The following is a 17,098-nucleotide window of genomic DNA, read 5'->3' on the forward strand; positions in this document are numbered from 1 at the left end:
CATCATTTCATTAAAATACAGCCCTTCTGAAAATTGTGAAAAAGCTATTACCACATTATCGCTCTTTGAATCACTGATGCAACTTAAAATTAACACATAGATTCATTTAATTAAAATTGGTCCAATGTTTTATGATTGCAAAAATGGAGAAAGACCAAAAGCCAAGTTAGTGACTTGCATCTCCAGTTTCCCCTCCTTTATGATGAGTACTCCTTTATTTCAATGAGAGCTCATGCAGTACACTACTACCCAATGTTGGCCTGAATTGGTCACATACTGTACCTTGCTGAAGTATTTTTGGCTATCATACTTGAGGTGTTTTGGATAGATGTATATTTGGTTCTTGTATACTCTGTAAGGTCGAGAATATTTTGTTGATTCCTGTACAAATTCCTCAACTTCCACTGTAGGCTGATGTTCCTTTATGTCATTAAATGGCTTGATTGGAATAAAAGATGAAGTTACACAGTCTTCAAAAGAACAGAAAAGAAAACCATCACATATTATGTTTATTTTTACAGTCTTAGTACTAAGAATAAGTAATATTGAGATGGAACAAGTAAAACCCTGCCTGAACTTGCAAGGAATAAGTAATGCTGAGATGCAACAGGTCAAATCCTGCCTTAAATTGCATTCAGGTTACCTCAGAGCAATTACAATATATCATCCTTAAATGGTTTATCTCACTTAAGTTAAAGAGTACAGCACTGAAAACCTCTTTTGACACATAGAGTATTTGATGGCCTAATAGCACCATTGTTATATGGACGGTTTCAACAGAATATACTGAAGTGATGCTGTTTCTAATTAATTTTACAGCTCAATATCTCATTTAAGTTTTTCTATTATCTAATAACATAGTAAATGAAATGAAGAAACAAGTAGTGCAGAACTAGATTAAATATATGATGCAATTGGGATAACTGAAATCAGATCAAGAAACAGAAGATGATAATAAGCACTCTGTCACCCAGACAGGGAGAGATTAAAAACAGAGAGAGTATACTCTGTCTGCCTGTGCCATTAAATTAGTGAGACATTTAACTTCAGCATGGAGAACTCAAGGGCTGTTTGCACAAAAGCAGCTGAGAAGTGTCACCAACTTAGGGGTGTCCCGAGCTATTTCTGGGAAAAGCAGTTTGAAGGTCATGCCTACAAATTCATTGCTCAAATCCTAGAATAACCCACAGGAAAAGCCTACCAGTTTGTGGTGAGGAAGCCAAAACCAGCTGGTGATCCCTCATACACACTATGCCCAATTCTACTTCCTTCTAAACTAGCACAAGCGGAAATTGCCAGTTTCAGGATAGTGCAGGTCCTCTGCAGCCCAAGCAGGTGGGGGAGAAGCGGCTCTACAGCAGCTATGGCAGGGTGGTTTCTCTTTGTTTTCTTTCAAATAGACACCGAAAACTTTCTTCCCAGCCTGCTGCCCACCAAAATACGAATGTATCCGATTGACTTGTACACCCAGCCAACAGACATAGCTCCTGAATTAAGCTGGAAAGATCCATACATGAAGACTTTTGTCTTTCCCAATCAAAATTAGCAGCTTTAAAAGGGAACAGCCAAATTAAAGCACTTGCATTTGTCAGCCAGAAGTGACCACCACCTGCTGTAGAGAAACCTTGGGAAGGTTTATTCTCCCCAGCGCCAGCAAGTCCCCTGTAGATGATCACGCAAATTCCTCTGTTGGTCAGTGAAGATACTCAGGGTCACACACAGGCTTTTCGAAGTTTGCTTTTCTGCTACTAACATTCCCAGTACTTGGGAGACTCTGCTTGTTGCTCTTGGCCTACAAAGCTAAGATGGGCAGCTTTCTATTTGGGCAAATCTCAGGCAGCCCATCTTAAAATATAAGGAAGTGTTGTGTCTTATAATTTGGCTAGCTGCCCCTCAAACTTGATTTATAAGCATTTTGATTGTGTCTGACTTTGAACATCATTAACCTTGTTTTTCATTCCAGAAATCCAGGGACTAACCCAAGGATTAGAATGCAGTGCTAAGGCCTCTCTGCAGAAGTCCTTCTGTGCCCTCCACACACTGCACTTCCAGTAGCCTTTAGAAAAGGGCAATATAGTGCTGAACTGAACACAGAAAGGGGCGTAAGTAACAAACAAAGTTTTAAAATACCAATAGCTCAGATAGGAGAGCAGCGATAGCCTGTAGAGCGTGAGAAGAGGCAGTAATAACAGGAAGAGGCCAGCTGGAAAATGAAGGCTCCTGCAGCCAGTTGTGAAGGTCTCGTCTCTGTTCCTTGCTTCCATTGCACAGACATGCACATGGAGGCAACAGCAGAGTTTGCTGCTAGCCACACAGCTCTTGGCTACAAGCTACCGTCCGTGACTGCCCTCCACAAGAACGGAGCCTCACAGTTTGGGGTGTTAACGGGTATTTTAGGGGGGGAAGGCAGGGGATGTAGCAGCAACAGTACCCGCTGCCCTATTGCCAGCTTGAGAGCCCCAACCTTCCAAGTGCAAATGACAAGCAGGGACCACGCAGCATAGGTGGGAGCTTCAGGAAGCCTTTTCTCTCTTCCCCTTTGCTAGAGCTACATAAGTTTGGCTTCCCCCCATGCAGCAGAAAAGGCAAAAGTTTTGTTTCAGGTTAAACACTGTCAGACAACATTCCCTGATACACCACTGGCTCCAGCTCTTGTGGTAGCTGTAGTAAATAAGATCTAATTCTATTGTCTAATGCAAATTGATGCTAATGTGAGGCAGGGTAGTGTCGGACCCTAGAAACACAATCTTACCGGCAAATTCTTGACAAGCTCTTTGGCCAACTTGCTTTTCAGTGGCTTTTCTTGGCAATAAAGGATTTTAGCACTAGCCTAGCATGACTTATTTTGGGTGGGACGGAGGTGTTATAACAGAACTGGTTACTGCTATTACCAGGCTTCCTTCAGAGCTAGCTAAAGTCAAGAAGAGGTTTCACGGAGATTTTATTAAATCCTACTGCATGGAAGTTTTCTGGTACAGTTTTTAAATTATTTTACAGCCTTACTCAGAGTAAGACAAATTTTCCCTATACTGAAGAAATGTTTAAGCTGTTACTCTTTAGCGTGAGGGAATTTTCATTGACTTTCCACAGGAACTGGGCACTTTACTAGCACATACCCTTTAAAGCCAGACTTTCACTTGGCTACAGTGCCCACCGAGTCAGGTAACAGTACAAGACCCAAGCTGCTTTGGACCATTTTGCCTACTCTGAGCTACCAGTTTCTTTTAATTTCAAAAATAAAAATTGCTTTTGAAATGTTAGTGAAACTATTTTTTTATCTGATATCATATGAAGATGATGTAAATATGTTTGATGGTAGACTTCAGAGGAATTCAATGGTCCTGAGCTTTTTGCAACAATCAATCAGTCACAGAGATGTGGCCCTTGAAACAGAAAATTTAAAAGGAGATAAAAGGATCCAGTTAGAAGTATCTATCTTAGCAGTTGCTGCGCTAATGCCAAAGTGGCCTCTGAATGAAGTCCTCCACCTAGTCTGCATTCTTGAAATGTGCTGCATGTCCCACACATGCTAATTCACAGAGGATATGAGCATCACAGCCCATCAACAGTGGAAGGCTATTAAACTCAAGCTACAGAAGTCCACTCAGCTCTTTGGCCTAATCCCTCAGAGACCAAAAAGTGGTCCTTGGACTTCCATCACATGTGGATTCAGCATGTTGTGTTCCATATTGCTGGGGTGTATCTGGCCAGGTACAGGATGAAACAAAGAATGGTGTGATTAAATGAAAACAAATCAATAACACTCCCCTGCATATGTTTTTCTATACAACAATGGACACTTCTACCAGAACTGTCTCAAGGCAGCAATTATGGCTGGAAAGCCTATGTCAATGTCCTATTTAAATATTAATTATAAAGTGGAATCATACTTGGATGTTCCAAAGGAACACAATCAACTGCAATCTCCAAACAGCCAGGTATAGTCTGTATTTTGCTAATCTTCTCTGCTCTGCAATGACAGAAATGAAAACATTTTAGAAAATTAGAACAAGGGGGATGAGACCCATCATAGAAATTAATCTAAAATGAAAAACAGACCCTGATTTAAGATACAAATATACATTAAACACATTTAACATACACCTGTTGGCTATTAAACTCAAATCAAATGCAACAGCAGGAAAGAAACATGGTTTGTTTTCGTTTGGGTTTTGGGGTGTGGGTTTTTTTTTTTTTTTCCTTCCTTGGCCTCATTCCTGCCTTCTCTTTGCAAGCAATATTATAACATATCTTGTAGAACAGGAAGAAACCAATCAATCTTCTCTACAAGGAATTCAATGACCACTGAGTTGAGAGAAGTTCACAGCATCATGGCTTCTGCAACTGCCATGCTGAAAAGGGACCAAGACATACTCCTCGTGCCCAAGCAATTTGAGAAATGCCAAAACTGTGATGCTAAATTCGTTTTATTTAGGAGATGCTTTAGACAGACAAACCCAGCAGTGGTGACTCTAATAAGAGTAGTAAGAATTTCAGTAAAGTTTCCTGACCAGCAACAGTAAGATGGCACAAGAGATTAACGGCCCGATCCAATCCCTGTAGTTGACTTCCATCTTTCTATGATCTGATTTGATATAAATGGAACAGAAGTTAATTAGATTAATTAATTTCTAGGCACATTTAGAGTAGAAGGGACAGGAAGAAATTCATCGCTCAATTCTCATGTCACTTATCCAGTATAAACAAAGACTCTGCTCTAAGATTAGCCTGATTTACACCTGTGTGGAAGACTATACAGCCAAACAGCTATTCACTAATTTGCACACTGTCAAACATTTGGAGAAGTTTCTTCCTTCCAGAGTCCACTCTGTAGTTTGTCATGGAGACTCAAACAAACAAAAGCAAGGAGTGGGGAAACCATTAAAAAATGTTTTGTCACTTTTCTCTCTCTTTTTTTTTTCCCCTGAGAGAACATTCTCTTGTTTGTTACTTCACTTGCGTCTCCCCTGATGGAAGCTAATTTAAAGAATCACTATCTTTAGGTTTTAATAACATTTATTAATGTGCCAAATGACATTTCAGTTTTCCTGGACAGTCTAACCTAAAACACTCTTTGGCAGGTAACAGCCTAATGTGAAAACCACTAATTTAATATGGCCACTTCAGCACACTGTGTTAAATGAAGAAAAAAAGCTGTGAAAATTACTCTGCACAGCTTTATAAAGCTTTTATTCCTTCTCAAACCAAATTAAAAACTGTTCCTTACCTTCTGTACTCTGCTATGAGTTTAATCAAATCTTCCATGGAAATCTTACTACTTTCTTGCCTGAACAAAGGTGAGAATCGGGAGTCTCTGTCAACATTTCCCTGATTATCTTTAAACACTGGTCTATAAAGAAAGAAAAATGACATGTTTATAAACACTCACCCATATATATATTTGAACATTTGAAATTGTCATGTAATCTTTTGACAAGGTTATGATATGAATTTTTACACAAATTCAAGGGCTCCCTGTAGAGATTCACACAAGAAAGCTCTTCTGAGCTGTACATTTGCAGGAGCACAGGCAATTTCAGTTTACTTGCATGTACAGTCCCAGTCCTGCAAAGACTTAAGACCTTGTTTAATCTTACATGATGCAGACAGTCCCCGTGACTTCAGGTGCAGCGTGACTGCTCACAGTTCCAGAGTTGCCAGGGTTTCATGCTAGGCCAGATCACTATCTGGTTCAGCATCCACCATTTTTTCCCCCTCTTCTGTAGATAAGTCTCACTTGAGAAAGCTGGAAGTGTACAGCACCTCACCCGAGCCAGCTCTGCGCTCCCACCTGCCTCTCCACCACCTTGGCTGCAAGGCTGCCTTCTCCAGCTTCTCGGCAAGCTCTTGGGGCAGCCCCAGAGAGGCCGTCCCTGGCTGAGAGCCGCTACCCCTGAGCCCAATGGGATTTTACCGTCTTGCTCACGCATCAAGGACATGACTCCTCACTTCAACAAAGAGACTGACTCCTTATTTCAAAGAAGCGTTTTGAAGAACTCGTTACACCAATAGGTAGTTTCATCCATGAAGTTATTATCCAATGAAAATCATCATTTTAAATAACAGAAATCATAACAAGATGTCAAATCCCAACCACTACATCTCACCACGTAAAGAAATGTATGCTTCTACAGAACCACATTAGAGACCTCTACTGAATTAATCTACGCATTAAATCTGTTCTGTGTCCTCCAGGAGCATGCCACCAACTCACTGGGGCTTAGCTTTCCTTCATAAAACAAGTTTGTGGAGCATCGACTGAATTTTTGGTGAACCAGCTAAAAAGTACTAAATGAAATGGAAAAAAAGGATATCCGTCTGTAACTGGGAACAGTACGTATCAGCTGTTGTGCACACGGGAAAACATTCCCAGGTATTTCCATTCCTGCTCATTGACACTTGCAGGATTTAATTAAAACATTCCAGTGCCCTCTGTATATCCCCAAGAGTCACACACTCTGGCTGGACTGGATAATGTAACAGCTATCCAAATTAATGAACCTTGGATTCAACTGTAGTTTGCAAAAACATTGCTTAACAAAAGTAAAATGTTCTTGACACTAAGTGCTGTTCTGTGAATCATTTGGCCAATCTTGCTTCCTTAATTTACTTCTCTGTTCCACTGCCAGTGAGAAGAATTAATGCCAGCACAAATTGTTGCCAGACACAAAATAATGGAGTAAACCTTTGGAAGAGGATCCCAAGCAGAAGTATAAAGGCACCGTGCCTTAACCTAATTAACTGAGAGAATCAACTCTCTTCTGTCAGATTTTTGCCTCCAGCAGTTAGGGGGAATAAGGTCCACACCAACATGCCATGTTAAAAATCTTAAGTTATTAGGGAGAAACCAGACCTAATTTCTGGCAGCCACCACTTACTTTACAAATCCTATTAAACTGCTGTCAGAAAAAAAAAGAAAGAAAAATAATTTTTACAGTATTGGTGACACTATGATATTTCTTGGACTCAGCACTGCTTCCTTCTCCAGACTAACAGAGAGGACTAAAACATTCAGTGAGTGATTTCCGCTGTACCACTGGGCTCTGCAATATGATGCTAAGCAAACCCAGGCTCTGTTGGAGCTTATTAACTAATTCCAGTGCAGGCTCTGACACCGAGCAAACCACTGCTCAGCACAGCAGGGTGTAGGGGCACTTACCAAGGCAGGGTTGGTGATGCTCATAGTATGAAAGGAAAAAGAACCAGGTCTGTGCTGGAAGTAGCTCACTCTGGGTCAGTGGTGCTGAGCACTCAGGGACACAGTATCATCACCTCCTCCCCTCCGGCCACTCTGGTTTGGAGTTAGAAGGGCTCTACAGAGTCCTGCCTACAACCACTCCTCCCCAGCAACAGTGCTCCCTGGGTATCATATGCCCTGCCTCTAGGACTGCTCCTCATCAGTTCAGCAGCATAACCCAGCCTAAATAATACATCCAGGACAAAATTAAAGGCATGAAACCATGTATCCACAATACAAGATAGATAAGTATTTTTATCCCTCCAACTTACACACAATACTCCATTTATGTAAAGCTCTTGCCACTACAAGAGCAATTTAGACGTTCATTGAAAACAAGATAATCATTCTTAAACACAGGTATGTTTTATGCACTCAGGGAAGTTAGATGGCTTTCTGCTGGTCAAACTGTACTGGTGTCTCCGTTCCCCTGGCTCATTAAAGCTGAAGAATTGCCAGAGCAGCAAGCATTACATGTATCACATCTGCAGTTAAGTAGCTGCAGTCCCGTGTTTTGCTGGATCCTTTCAGGCTGCTGGGTGCAGGTGGAGCAAGAGTGCTCCTTGTCACAGTGAATGTACTGAAGGCATTTGAGAATGACAACTGTCACATCATAGAAAAGGAAATGTAACAAAACACTTCCACAATCCAGGAGTCCAGTATTTGTCAAATATAGTAATGATTCCTTACTGCCAGTTACTTATTTACCAGAGGGATTTTAATAAGAAAAATTTCACAGGACTAAAATCCTGAAGGGACTCTATAAAGGTGTTAATTTAGGGGAAAAACAAATCAACAGATTTCTCTAAAGAAACTGAAACATCATCTCAGTATTTGAAGTGTTTCTGTGATTCTAGTCTTCTGACATTGTTAGCTGATAGTCCACAATCATAAAAAATCTTTAAGCACAGAAAACCTACACAATGTTCATAAGTTAACATTGGAAAAGCTACTTTGTAAGTAGTGGCTTATGATTTGTGGAAAAATTGCTCACCTCCAGGTTTAGAGTTTCAGTGTGAGATCTGCAGCTACTGTAAATCAGTGCAGCCTCACTACCTTCAGCTACATCAACCTATGCCAGCTGAGAACCGAACCAGCAACACAAGCTGTTGAAGGATTCAAATATTGGGCTCTAAAATGTGAAGTTTACGAGGGTGGAGAAGGTTTGAAGGAACAGCAGAGTGTAAAAACTAATCTCTGGGAGTGAAGTTTCCCCACATCTACAATATGTAGCTCAGGCACATATTTGCAAACTTTGGCAGTTCTGGCAGGAATATGAGAATTGAAGATGGATTTGACACACTGTAATTCTAACACATACCATAATTATACCTGCGAGAGCATACAGACACCAGATCCCACCAATGCCAGCAAGAAATGAAGGAGGAACCCTGAGTCATGCTTTTGAATGATGTTAACAAACTGGATGCCACATAAGGTAATTAAGCGTTTCAGTCACATGCACAATACTCAACCGTCAAGATTTTGGCTTGCTGAACATATACATAAAAATCGCACTGTGGCCATCTGTAACTGTTTTAAGGGGGGAAAATTTCCACACAAACCCAGGAGCATGGTTAACGCCAGAATGAAATAACTGGAAAACACATTTCCAAGCCCAGGGTTTTGCTATTTATCATAGCCAAACCATTTTTTCCCCTGTAGTGTGATAGCCTCCTGTGGAAAATTCTATTTTCAAGCTGTGAAAATAGAAATAGATTTTACAGGGCCAAATATACTTTGCTTTTACCAAAGAGAGTCCCAAGTAATGTTAATACATAAACAGCTGTAAATGAGTGCAGAATTTGACCCAATGAACTAAATAAATTCCTTGTACAACATCACTGATACCAACAAGTTCATACAGTGGTTTATTTGGTCCGTGATTTTTAAACGGTCTCATCTAATAATGTGATTTATAATGAAAAAGCTTAAGAGCTGATAAACATACCCAAGTATATTTTCTGCAATTACTTCTACAGATAGGAGGGAACCTTTTTAATGGTATGGGCAGTGAAGCACTGAATTAGGATGCCATCCAAAAATACTGCCTGCTGGAACTGAAGAATGTCCACAAACCCCAGCTATGTCCCCTGCCCATGTGCAGGCCATCTGTGTGTAATGCACACACAGTAAGTCTGCAAAATGTTGAACTCGCTGTGCATTTGCTAATTCCACATGCATATATTCCCATTTATATTCAGGAAATCACAGCCAGAAATATTGGCTAGACAAACATGTTTAGGAATTATTTGATCCTGTCCTAGGGAAAGCAAAAATACAGTATGATGTGGAGGTGTTTTCAATCTTGTTTTCTAAGACTGTGGACTGCACATTGAAAAAGGTACCTGTAATTTCGGAGAGAATACCCAGTGAAACAAGTCATTGCCATCTCTGAAACTGGAAAAGTACGGGACTAGAGCCAAGGGTTTCCATTGGCAAAAAGTCTCAAGGAAACAGCCTGAGGAAGGCTCAGACTCCCAGGTATTCCCATACCCACTGCACTGGGCATCACACAAGCAAGCTCCTCTCAAACGGAACTCTATTGCTCTCGTCCTGCCTTATGTCCTTTGCCACATTCCAGCCTGTGCCAATTAACCATTCTGCATGGAATGCCAGAAAGAAAAATCTTTCTTCATTTACCCAATAAACACTGTTGGGTGCAGCAGCAGCAACTGCTGTGCTCTACTTAGATGAGTAGTAGCAGTAAAGTGGAGCAATCTGTCTATAGAAAATGCTTCTGCTCACATGGCTGTGGTGATTGGAAGCTGCTGCTATCATGTACCATGTTACTCGAACTTAAAAAACTCACATGCAGATTTAAATCTAGTGGAGCTCTATTTGTTAGTCCAGCTTGATCTAATTAAGATTTTATTTGTTACTCCAAATCAATATGGCCTGTTACTACAAAATAAATTTATCCAGGTTATAATACTATGTCTGAGATGACCAAGGAGTTGCCAACTGGTGTTTTAATGATAAAATAGCTGAAATAACACAGAACTGAAAGGAGAGGAGAATCTTCAGAAAAGCACCATTTTCTCAGTGCACCCTAGCTTGACAAGCTATCCACCTTACAGGGACAGAAGTAAAACTTCATTCATATCTGTCAGACTTCCCTCAGGCAGAGTGTTGTGGTTTAATCCCAGTCGGCAACTAAGCACCACACAGCCACTCACTCACTTCCCCCTGACCCAGTGGGATGGGGGAGAAAATCAGGAAAAGAAATAAAACTCGTGGATTGAGATAAGAACAGTTTAATAGAACAGAAAAACTAATAATGATAATGCTAACACTAATAAAATGACAATAGTAATAATAAAAGGATTAGAATATACAAGTGATGCACAATGCAATTGCTCCCCACTCGCTGACTGACGTCCAGTTAGTCCCCGAGCAGCGATACCCCCACACCCACTTCCCAGTTCCTATACTAGATGGGACGTCCCATGGTATGGAATACCCTGTTGGCCAGTTTGGGTCAGGTGCCCTGGCTGTGTCCTGTGCCAACTTCTTGTGCCCCTTCAGTCTTCTTGCTGGCTGGGCACGAGAAGCTGAAAAATCCTTGAGTTTAGACTAAACATAACTTAATAGCTACAGCAATAACTGAGTTGCAGGACATATCGCTAATGGTACCACCACAGACCACAGGCAGGTAGGACAGAGTTAATAAAAAGCCTCAAGTCAGTCTGATGCCAAGCCTGCACCTCTTGCCGTTGTAAGGTCCATTACATGCTAAAAGTAGCTCTGTCAAGTCAAGAGACACCCATCAATACAATTTTGATGAATGGTCCTTTGGCTACACAGAAGTAGTAAATATTAATGAGTACCCTTGAGCTTGCAATGACAGATCAGAACACATTATCTGCCTTTCTCTTGAACACGCACGTACTTCTGTTCCTACTGGATATTGACAAAAATGTATGTCAATAAAAAATAAACAAACTCTTCAAATGGCCGTACCTTACTGTGCGTTTTCTCCTTTGCCATCTAAGCACCATATTCTAACATCATAAGCTTTCCCCTACATGCAGCAGGGGAAACTGTGCACTTCTGGTGCTCCGTACCTCCACACCAGAAGTATACAGCCACACAGCTATCCCTCACAGTCATGGGGCAATGCCACAATGTGACTTTTTCACCTAGCACTCGCTCCTCCTTCCTCCCTACAGCTTCAGGCAGCTCTCCACCTGGCCTGCCACAGTCAGAACAGAAGCCCCAGAGGAGAAGGAATGCTTTCACTCAGCAATCGACAGCTTTCCTTTTTATAGGGAATATAGAATTTTATATTCCCTGCTCTATGCATGGCAAAAAGAAGGGAGAGCTGTCACAGGGACACACAGGAGCATCTCAGGGAGCTCTCTCACCCCACTGCAGCAGTAAGCTGAGGAAATTACAGAAAACTGGGAAAGAAAAATCAGAGAGGACAGAGAAAGGAATTACATGGGAACTTGAGGGGAGAACAAAAAGAAGAAAGCCATATCTGGTTTTGTGAGTTAATTTGGCAGAAAGGGATCAAGAGGCACTGGGATGCCTCAATCTTGAGGGTGAGACCATTAAGAAATTATCCAGGAGGAGAGACAGGAAGAACAAAAATCCATTACTGCCACTGCAGTGACCTGCAATAAAACCCAACTGACCTATCAAACAAGAAAATAACAGCTCGCTGTCACCTACTAACCACTAAAATTGCAAGAGTACCTGAAGCAAAATCCCTGAATATCACCCCCAGGGCACTGTTTTAAGGGCACCATAACTTCCAAATCCTTGGTTAGATTTTTCCTAAAACCTGACATGCATCATAACAAGAACAGAGCTTCAAACTTGTGCACCTATACTTTGGGTGGCCATTGCAACTCTATTTCAGACTGTAATTATCTTTGTAGGAAATTCTTGGGAGACCTGTGACTTTGAAATTTCTTTGGTAATTTTCAGCACCAAATGACTGGTGGAGCTCACGATAAACTGATATTCTGTCAGCCACCTTTGCTACTCCCTGGCAACTTCACTACATACCTGAAGAAAAGATTCCACCACAGTAACATTTAATGAGAAAGTAACTAATGTTCAGCTGTGTGAAAAATAGGGCAATGAAATAATAAGGCTGCAGGATCTTCTGGGGTCCTGGACCATGCAGAAAGCTTTGCTTAGCTTCAGGCAGAAAAAGTGGAAAAGAATAAAAGGATACAAGTCCAAAGGCAGAATAAGCTATAAGATGCTTATAAAATTATAAAAAGAATTAATACCATACCTCACTGACCAAGCAAATGGCATACGGTATTTCCCCAGCTTGCTGCAGAACTGTTTATTGGATTTTAACACTTTCTGTGCACACTACAAAAAAGAACATATGAATTATTTCATCCATATCATTATAATATCTGAAATGCAGCAGAGTACATCCAAGCACTCTTCTGCTGAAGAGGCTAGTGTCCCTAAAATATTTTAGCCTGATACTACCCATAGCAGAAGGTTCTGGGCAGACAGCAAAGACATCACAGATGAATATGATGGTGCTGACGAATTAAACCTCTTCACCATCCCTTCAGTCAGAACTGCATTAGTTACAGTTATTATTCAATTTTTCTGTAATATACCCAATGAAAATGCACTGTCTGCCCTCAGAAAGAAACAGGTGCCTAGCCCAACTTTGCTCATATATGAAACACACAAACTCATAATTTCTGGAAGATACTGAAAGAGAATTTCACTCTACTAGACATAAGCAGCATAGGAATGCACCACAAATGGATTTGTATGTTGCAGACAAAATGGTACTTCATTCATTCAGTCAGTGGAGCTTGGACATTTGCTTTCTTAGGCACGGGCCTCCTGTGAGCTTGTCCTATTCAGCAACCACACACTGGTGAGATTTGTGAGCACAATTTGGAATGTCTTCAGCTTCCAATAGGCTGAAGTTGACAAAGAAGGAACTGATGTTCCCGTTACATTACCTTAAAAGAATCAGGATTCTTAATGTAAGGTTCAGCACTGCTGGCAATGTTTCCTGTAAGCACCTTTTCTATTTTTGCCACTAATACGATGTCAGAATGAGGATTACTTATGGAGAAAAGAGCCTGTGGATAAAAGACAGAACACTTAAAAAGTATATAGCAATACTGGAGAAGTGAAATACCACCAGTGCTCTCTGTTGATGGAAACAGTAATAAACCAAATTCAGAAAGGATTATTGAAGATTATTATCTCTACACATTCAATACAGCCAGAAGGAAAATAAAATCTTTGTGCTAGTGCTGAAGTAAGCTTGTGCACGTGCAGCACCTTGCAAACAGACTGAATCAAGTCAAGAAGCAGTATGACCACGTTAGCATCACTAACCTAACTGTTCCTCTTGGACAGCACTTAAATGCTGGCCTAAATTAGTCACACCTCAGGGGAATGACAGGGAGAAGAAAAGGTAATGTATGGGGTTTCTGGGTAAGGCTTACAGCAACAGCAAGAATGTGGAAGTACTTTGAGATTAATGCAGCATCTAGGTATTGCTTTAAGTTGCGGTTTTGTTTGGCTGGTTTGGGAGAGGTCAGCAAATGACCCAAAGAGCACAGGAAACATAGGTGTTTCTCTAAATAACAGACACTAACTTTTTTCAAAGTTTTGACTGTAAATGGTCTTAAAGTCTATACAGGGAGCTCAAAAATCAAGCATCTGTATAAAAGTACCACTGATACACAAAAGGAAGAGTATTCTTGAAAACAAGAACCACTGGTAGTACACATAAATTCTCTGATGAAAATGAACACTACTACTGAACTAAAATAAGTCACATGGGTACTAAGTCATGTAAGTCACATGTGGAATACCTGTTTTGGGTATTTCAGCCATTCTTCTGGGAACCCCTTGACCTGTGGTTCTTCCATTTCGTTTGAGTCTGTATTTTCAACAGTGCCATTTTCTAATGAAAACGAGGAACCTGAAATCATCTGTCTAACGAGTGGGTGGTTCAAATCCACATGAAAATCAGCAGAGATCTTCCTGCCATCCCTGACATCATACAGCGCCACGCTCACAAAGAAAGGCTCTACCTGGAGAAAAACCAGAAACACAATATAGAGGTAATTGAGAGCAAGGGGGTAAACTGTATCTCTTAATAGGTTCCTGCAGCTAGAAAAAAAGAAAACAAACAAGTTTTATTTACAAATCATGAGATTCATTAAAAACACATCCTTACACACACCCCTGTCAAAGTTAGTTTCCAACCATGTGATTGAGCGGCTTTTAAAGGTCGCTTGTTAACAACATGCTAGAACAGTAATTGACAGCTAATTTAGACACTTGCAGAATAAAAAATAAATCTATTTGTCACAAATAATTATTAGAGTAAATGAATAGGCCCCCAGAGAAACATGTTACAGGATTTTTAAAATGTAGATTCAGAGTCATTATAAAAGAAAGAGGAGTGAGGGTGGGCTTTCCAGGGATGATCAGAAATGTAGCACAAAGATGACAAACATAAGTAGATGAAAAATGTTTACTGGTACCAACTCAAACATGTGGGCATATTATTCTGTGGGAAACACATGTTCCATCTTGCTAGGAAACCAAGAGCATTCAAACTACTCTGACAGTACCCACTTATTCTATCACGTAGTACCAGGGAGTTAAGTCCCATGACTGTAAGTAACCTCCAAAGAGCCTCTGTAATTCTGATGAAATAAATCAGTCTCAGAATAAGAACAACACCTTTTGAGCTGTCTAGAAATTAAAATCTTAAAACTTTGGAGATAAGGAACAATGCATGGCAGGTACAATATTCTATGCTTTTTCAGCCTCTGTAGTGAATTATTGTATGCCCTTGGTACAGTTATCATGACTTCATTTAAACAGTTATTCTAGTCTGCCAAAAAAAGTATTGATTACATCATGCTGAATATGCACTCACTGTAGAGGTCATCTTTAAATGAGGAAAAAAAAAATAAAAATCAATGCCTCATATGTAATGTATGAAAGTTGACTTGCCAGGACATTAATTTCTCAAAACTTTCCTGCTTCAGAGGAGAACTAAAAGCTACGGACTGACAGCTACATTTTGCTTTTCCCTGCCCTTTTCTGTTAAAGTAAGAATAAGCAAAATTTTCTGTTTTGTCCTGTTTTTAGCTCGGCTCTTCCACTAGATGAAGCATCCAGTCCTTTCTATTCTGCCTTCTCTTCTGTAATTTAATCTGCTTGGTTCCTGGCCTCTCTCTGTAAAACAAAAAACCAGTTCACCAGCAACTGATATTCAGTTGCCTCCCTACATAGGTCTTGGCAGTTTATACTTGTTCTTCTTATAGCAATTCTTAAGAAACCTCAAGGATTTTAACATTTTTAATTCCCCATTGAACTGTAGCTAAAAGTCTTCAATCTAAATCAGCTTCCAACTGTTTATTGAAAAATTCATCAGTTTCATTATTCAATCCACAGGGATGGGCAGAGGAGGAGGAGGAGTGAATGCAGTACACCTGCATGATACAGCTTTCGTTTTACCGTCTCCTTCCAAAGTAACAAGTGCATCGAAAGAGAAAAAAGAAAACAGAAAAAAAAGGGGGGGGGGGGGAGGGGAGAGAAAAATCACAGGGAAATAAGTAAAGCTTACATTGGTTGAAGGATCATTTTCATTTTCAGTAACACAGGCCTGGAGATTCAAACTAAGGGATTTGCAAGTTATCAGGATCCTCTTTGCAGGCTTTTCTTCAAATGGCTTGATCACCAAGTTTGTCCCTGGAAACTCCTTTTTCTGAGGATTCAATGACTGAAATAAGTTGGGTGATTTGTTATACATGGGAAAAGCACAGCATTCAAAAACTAAGAAAGCTTTTTAAAGGTCTTGACAATCACTGAAGCACCTGAAAACCTCAAAAAGTCACTGCTGATATCTTCGCGTTACCATAGTAAATGATTGTTATTCCTAATTTATAGATTAGGAAGCAAGGCAAAAAGATAGCTTGACAACATATATAATGTCAGAGGCAGAATTAGGGATCCAAGTTAGGTTTCCTATAATTTCAGAACAGATTTTTTTTTCTTGTTTACTTACTGCTTCTGAAACTTTAACTTTTAATTTCCTCATATAGATTAAACAGCCTCATATTTTCAGACTATAACACCACATTTTAGATTTCAGACATTTCCCCTCACTTATACATCACACCACTATTTCAATTTGCTTAATATTATTAAAAATGGCACAACAGTTGAATGACAACAGGTTCAAGTTTGAATATATATACTGATACCAATTTTACTTAAGTCTTCTTTTTAACTAAAATAAAGTTTCCAGTTAAATCACCAACAAATGTACATTCAGTGCAAGGAATAACATTCTTTGAATCATGAACTCTGACAGTAAATGATAAGCAAGCTGAAGATAAAAAGAAAAGCAACGTTCACTTCCTACATTTCCAGCTAAACTTTCTTTTCACATAGATAGCCTTTTGTACCTCCAACTGTACCTTCCCACTGCTTTTTATATCCATTCACCTTTTTGTAATCAAATTCAGCGTAATGAATAACAATAAAACCACTGTTCTTGTAACATTCCCAATCCAAAAGGAGGTTCTGCTCCTGTAATATTTTCAGTTTGCTTTAATGATTCAAAGCTTAGCTAGACTGGACTAGATGACCTCCAGAGGTCACTTCCATCCTCAACCATTCTGTGATCAGATATGGGTAGAGTGTATACAGAAATCTCTATGGACTAGAAATAGCTCCCCTCACCCTTCAAAGTTGAAGTCTCAGGTATACCCAGAGTTGCTTGCTGAACTTCAGTCCACTCTGGTGGCTTAGCTAACCCAGTTAGCTCAGGCCATCTGTATTTTAAAACTTTTAAGAACTTGGGGGGGGGGGGGGGGGGGGGGACGGTAC

General features: G+C 40.2%; 1 protein-coding gene across 1 annotated transcript in view; it reads right to left on the reverse strand.

Annotated features, from left to right (window-relative positions):
• Positions 1–17,098, reverse strand: part of DOCK10 (dedicator of cytokinesis 10) — a 137,597-nt gene that overhangs the window by 54,863 nt on the left and 65,636 nt on the right. Inside the window, exons 11-17 of the mRNA XM_010568290.1 lie at positions 15,831–15,986; positions 14,059–14,280; positions 13,192–13,314; positions 12,489–12,571; positions 5,228–5,350; positions 3,891–3,970; positions 283–470 (exon numbers count right to left, since the gene is read on the reverse strand). Of these exons, the coding sequence (XP_010566592.1) occupies positions 283–470; positions 3,891–3,970; positions 5,228–5,350; positions 12,489–12,571; positions 13,192–13,314; positions 14,059–14,280; positions 15,831–15,986 (975 nt within the window). The remainder of the gene's footprint in view (positions 1–282; positions 471–3,890; positions 3,971–5,227; positions 5,351–12,488; positions 12,572–13,191; positions 13,315–14,058; positions 14,281–15,830; positions 15,987–17,098) is intronic.

The sequence above is a fragment of the Haliaeetus leucocephalus genome, unplaced genomic scaffold (genome assembly GCF_000737465.1).
Source record: "Haliaeetus leucocephalus isolate CR32 unplaced genomic scaffold, Haliaeetus_leucocephalus-4.0 Scaffold240, whole genome shotgun sequence".
In the NCBI taxonomy this organism is placed as follows: domain Eukaryota; kingdom Metazoa; phylum Chordata; class Aves; order Accipitriformes; family Accipitridae; genus Haliaeetus; species Haliaeetus leucocephalus.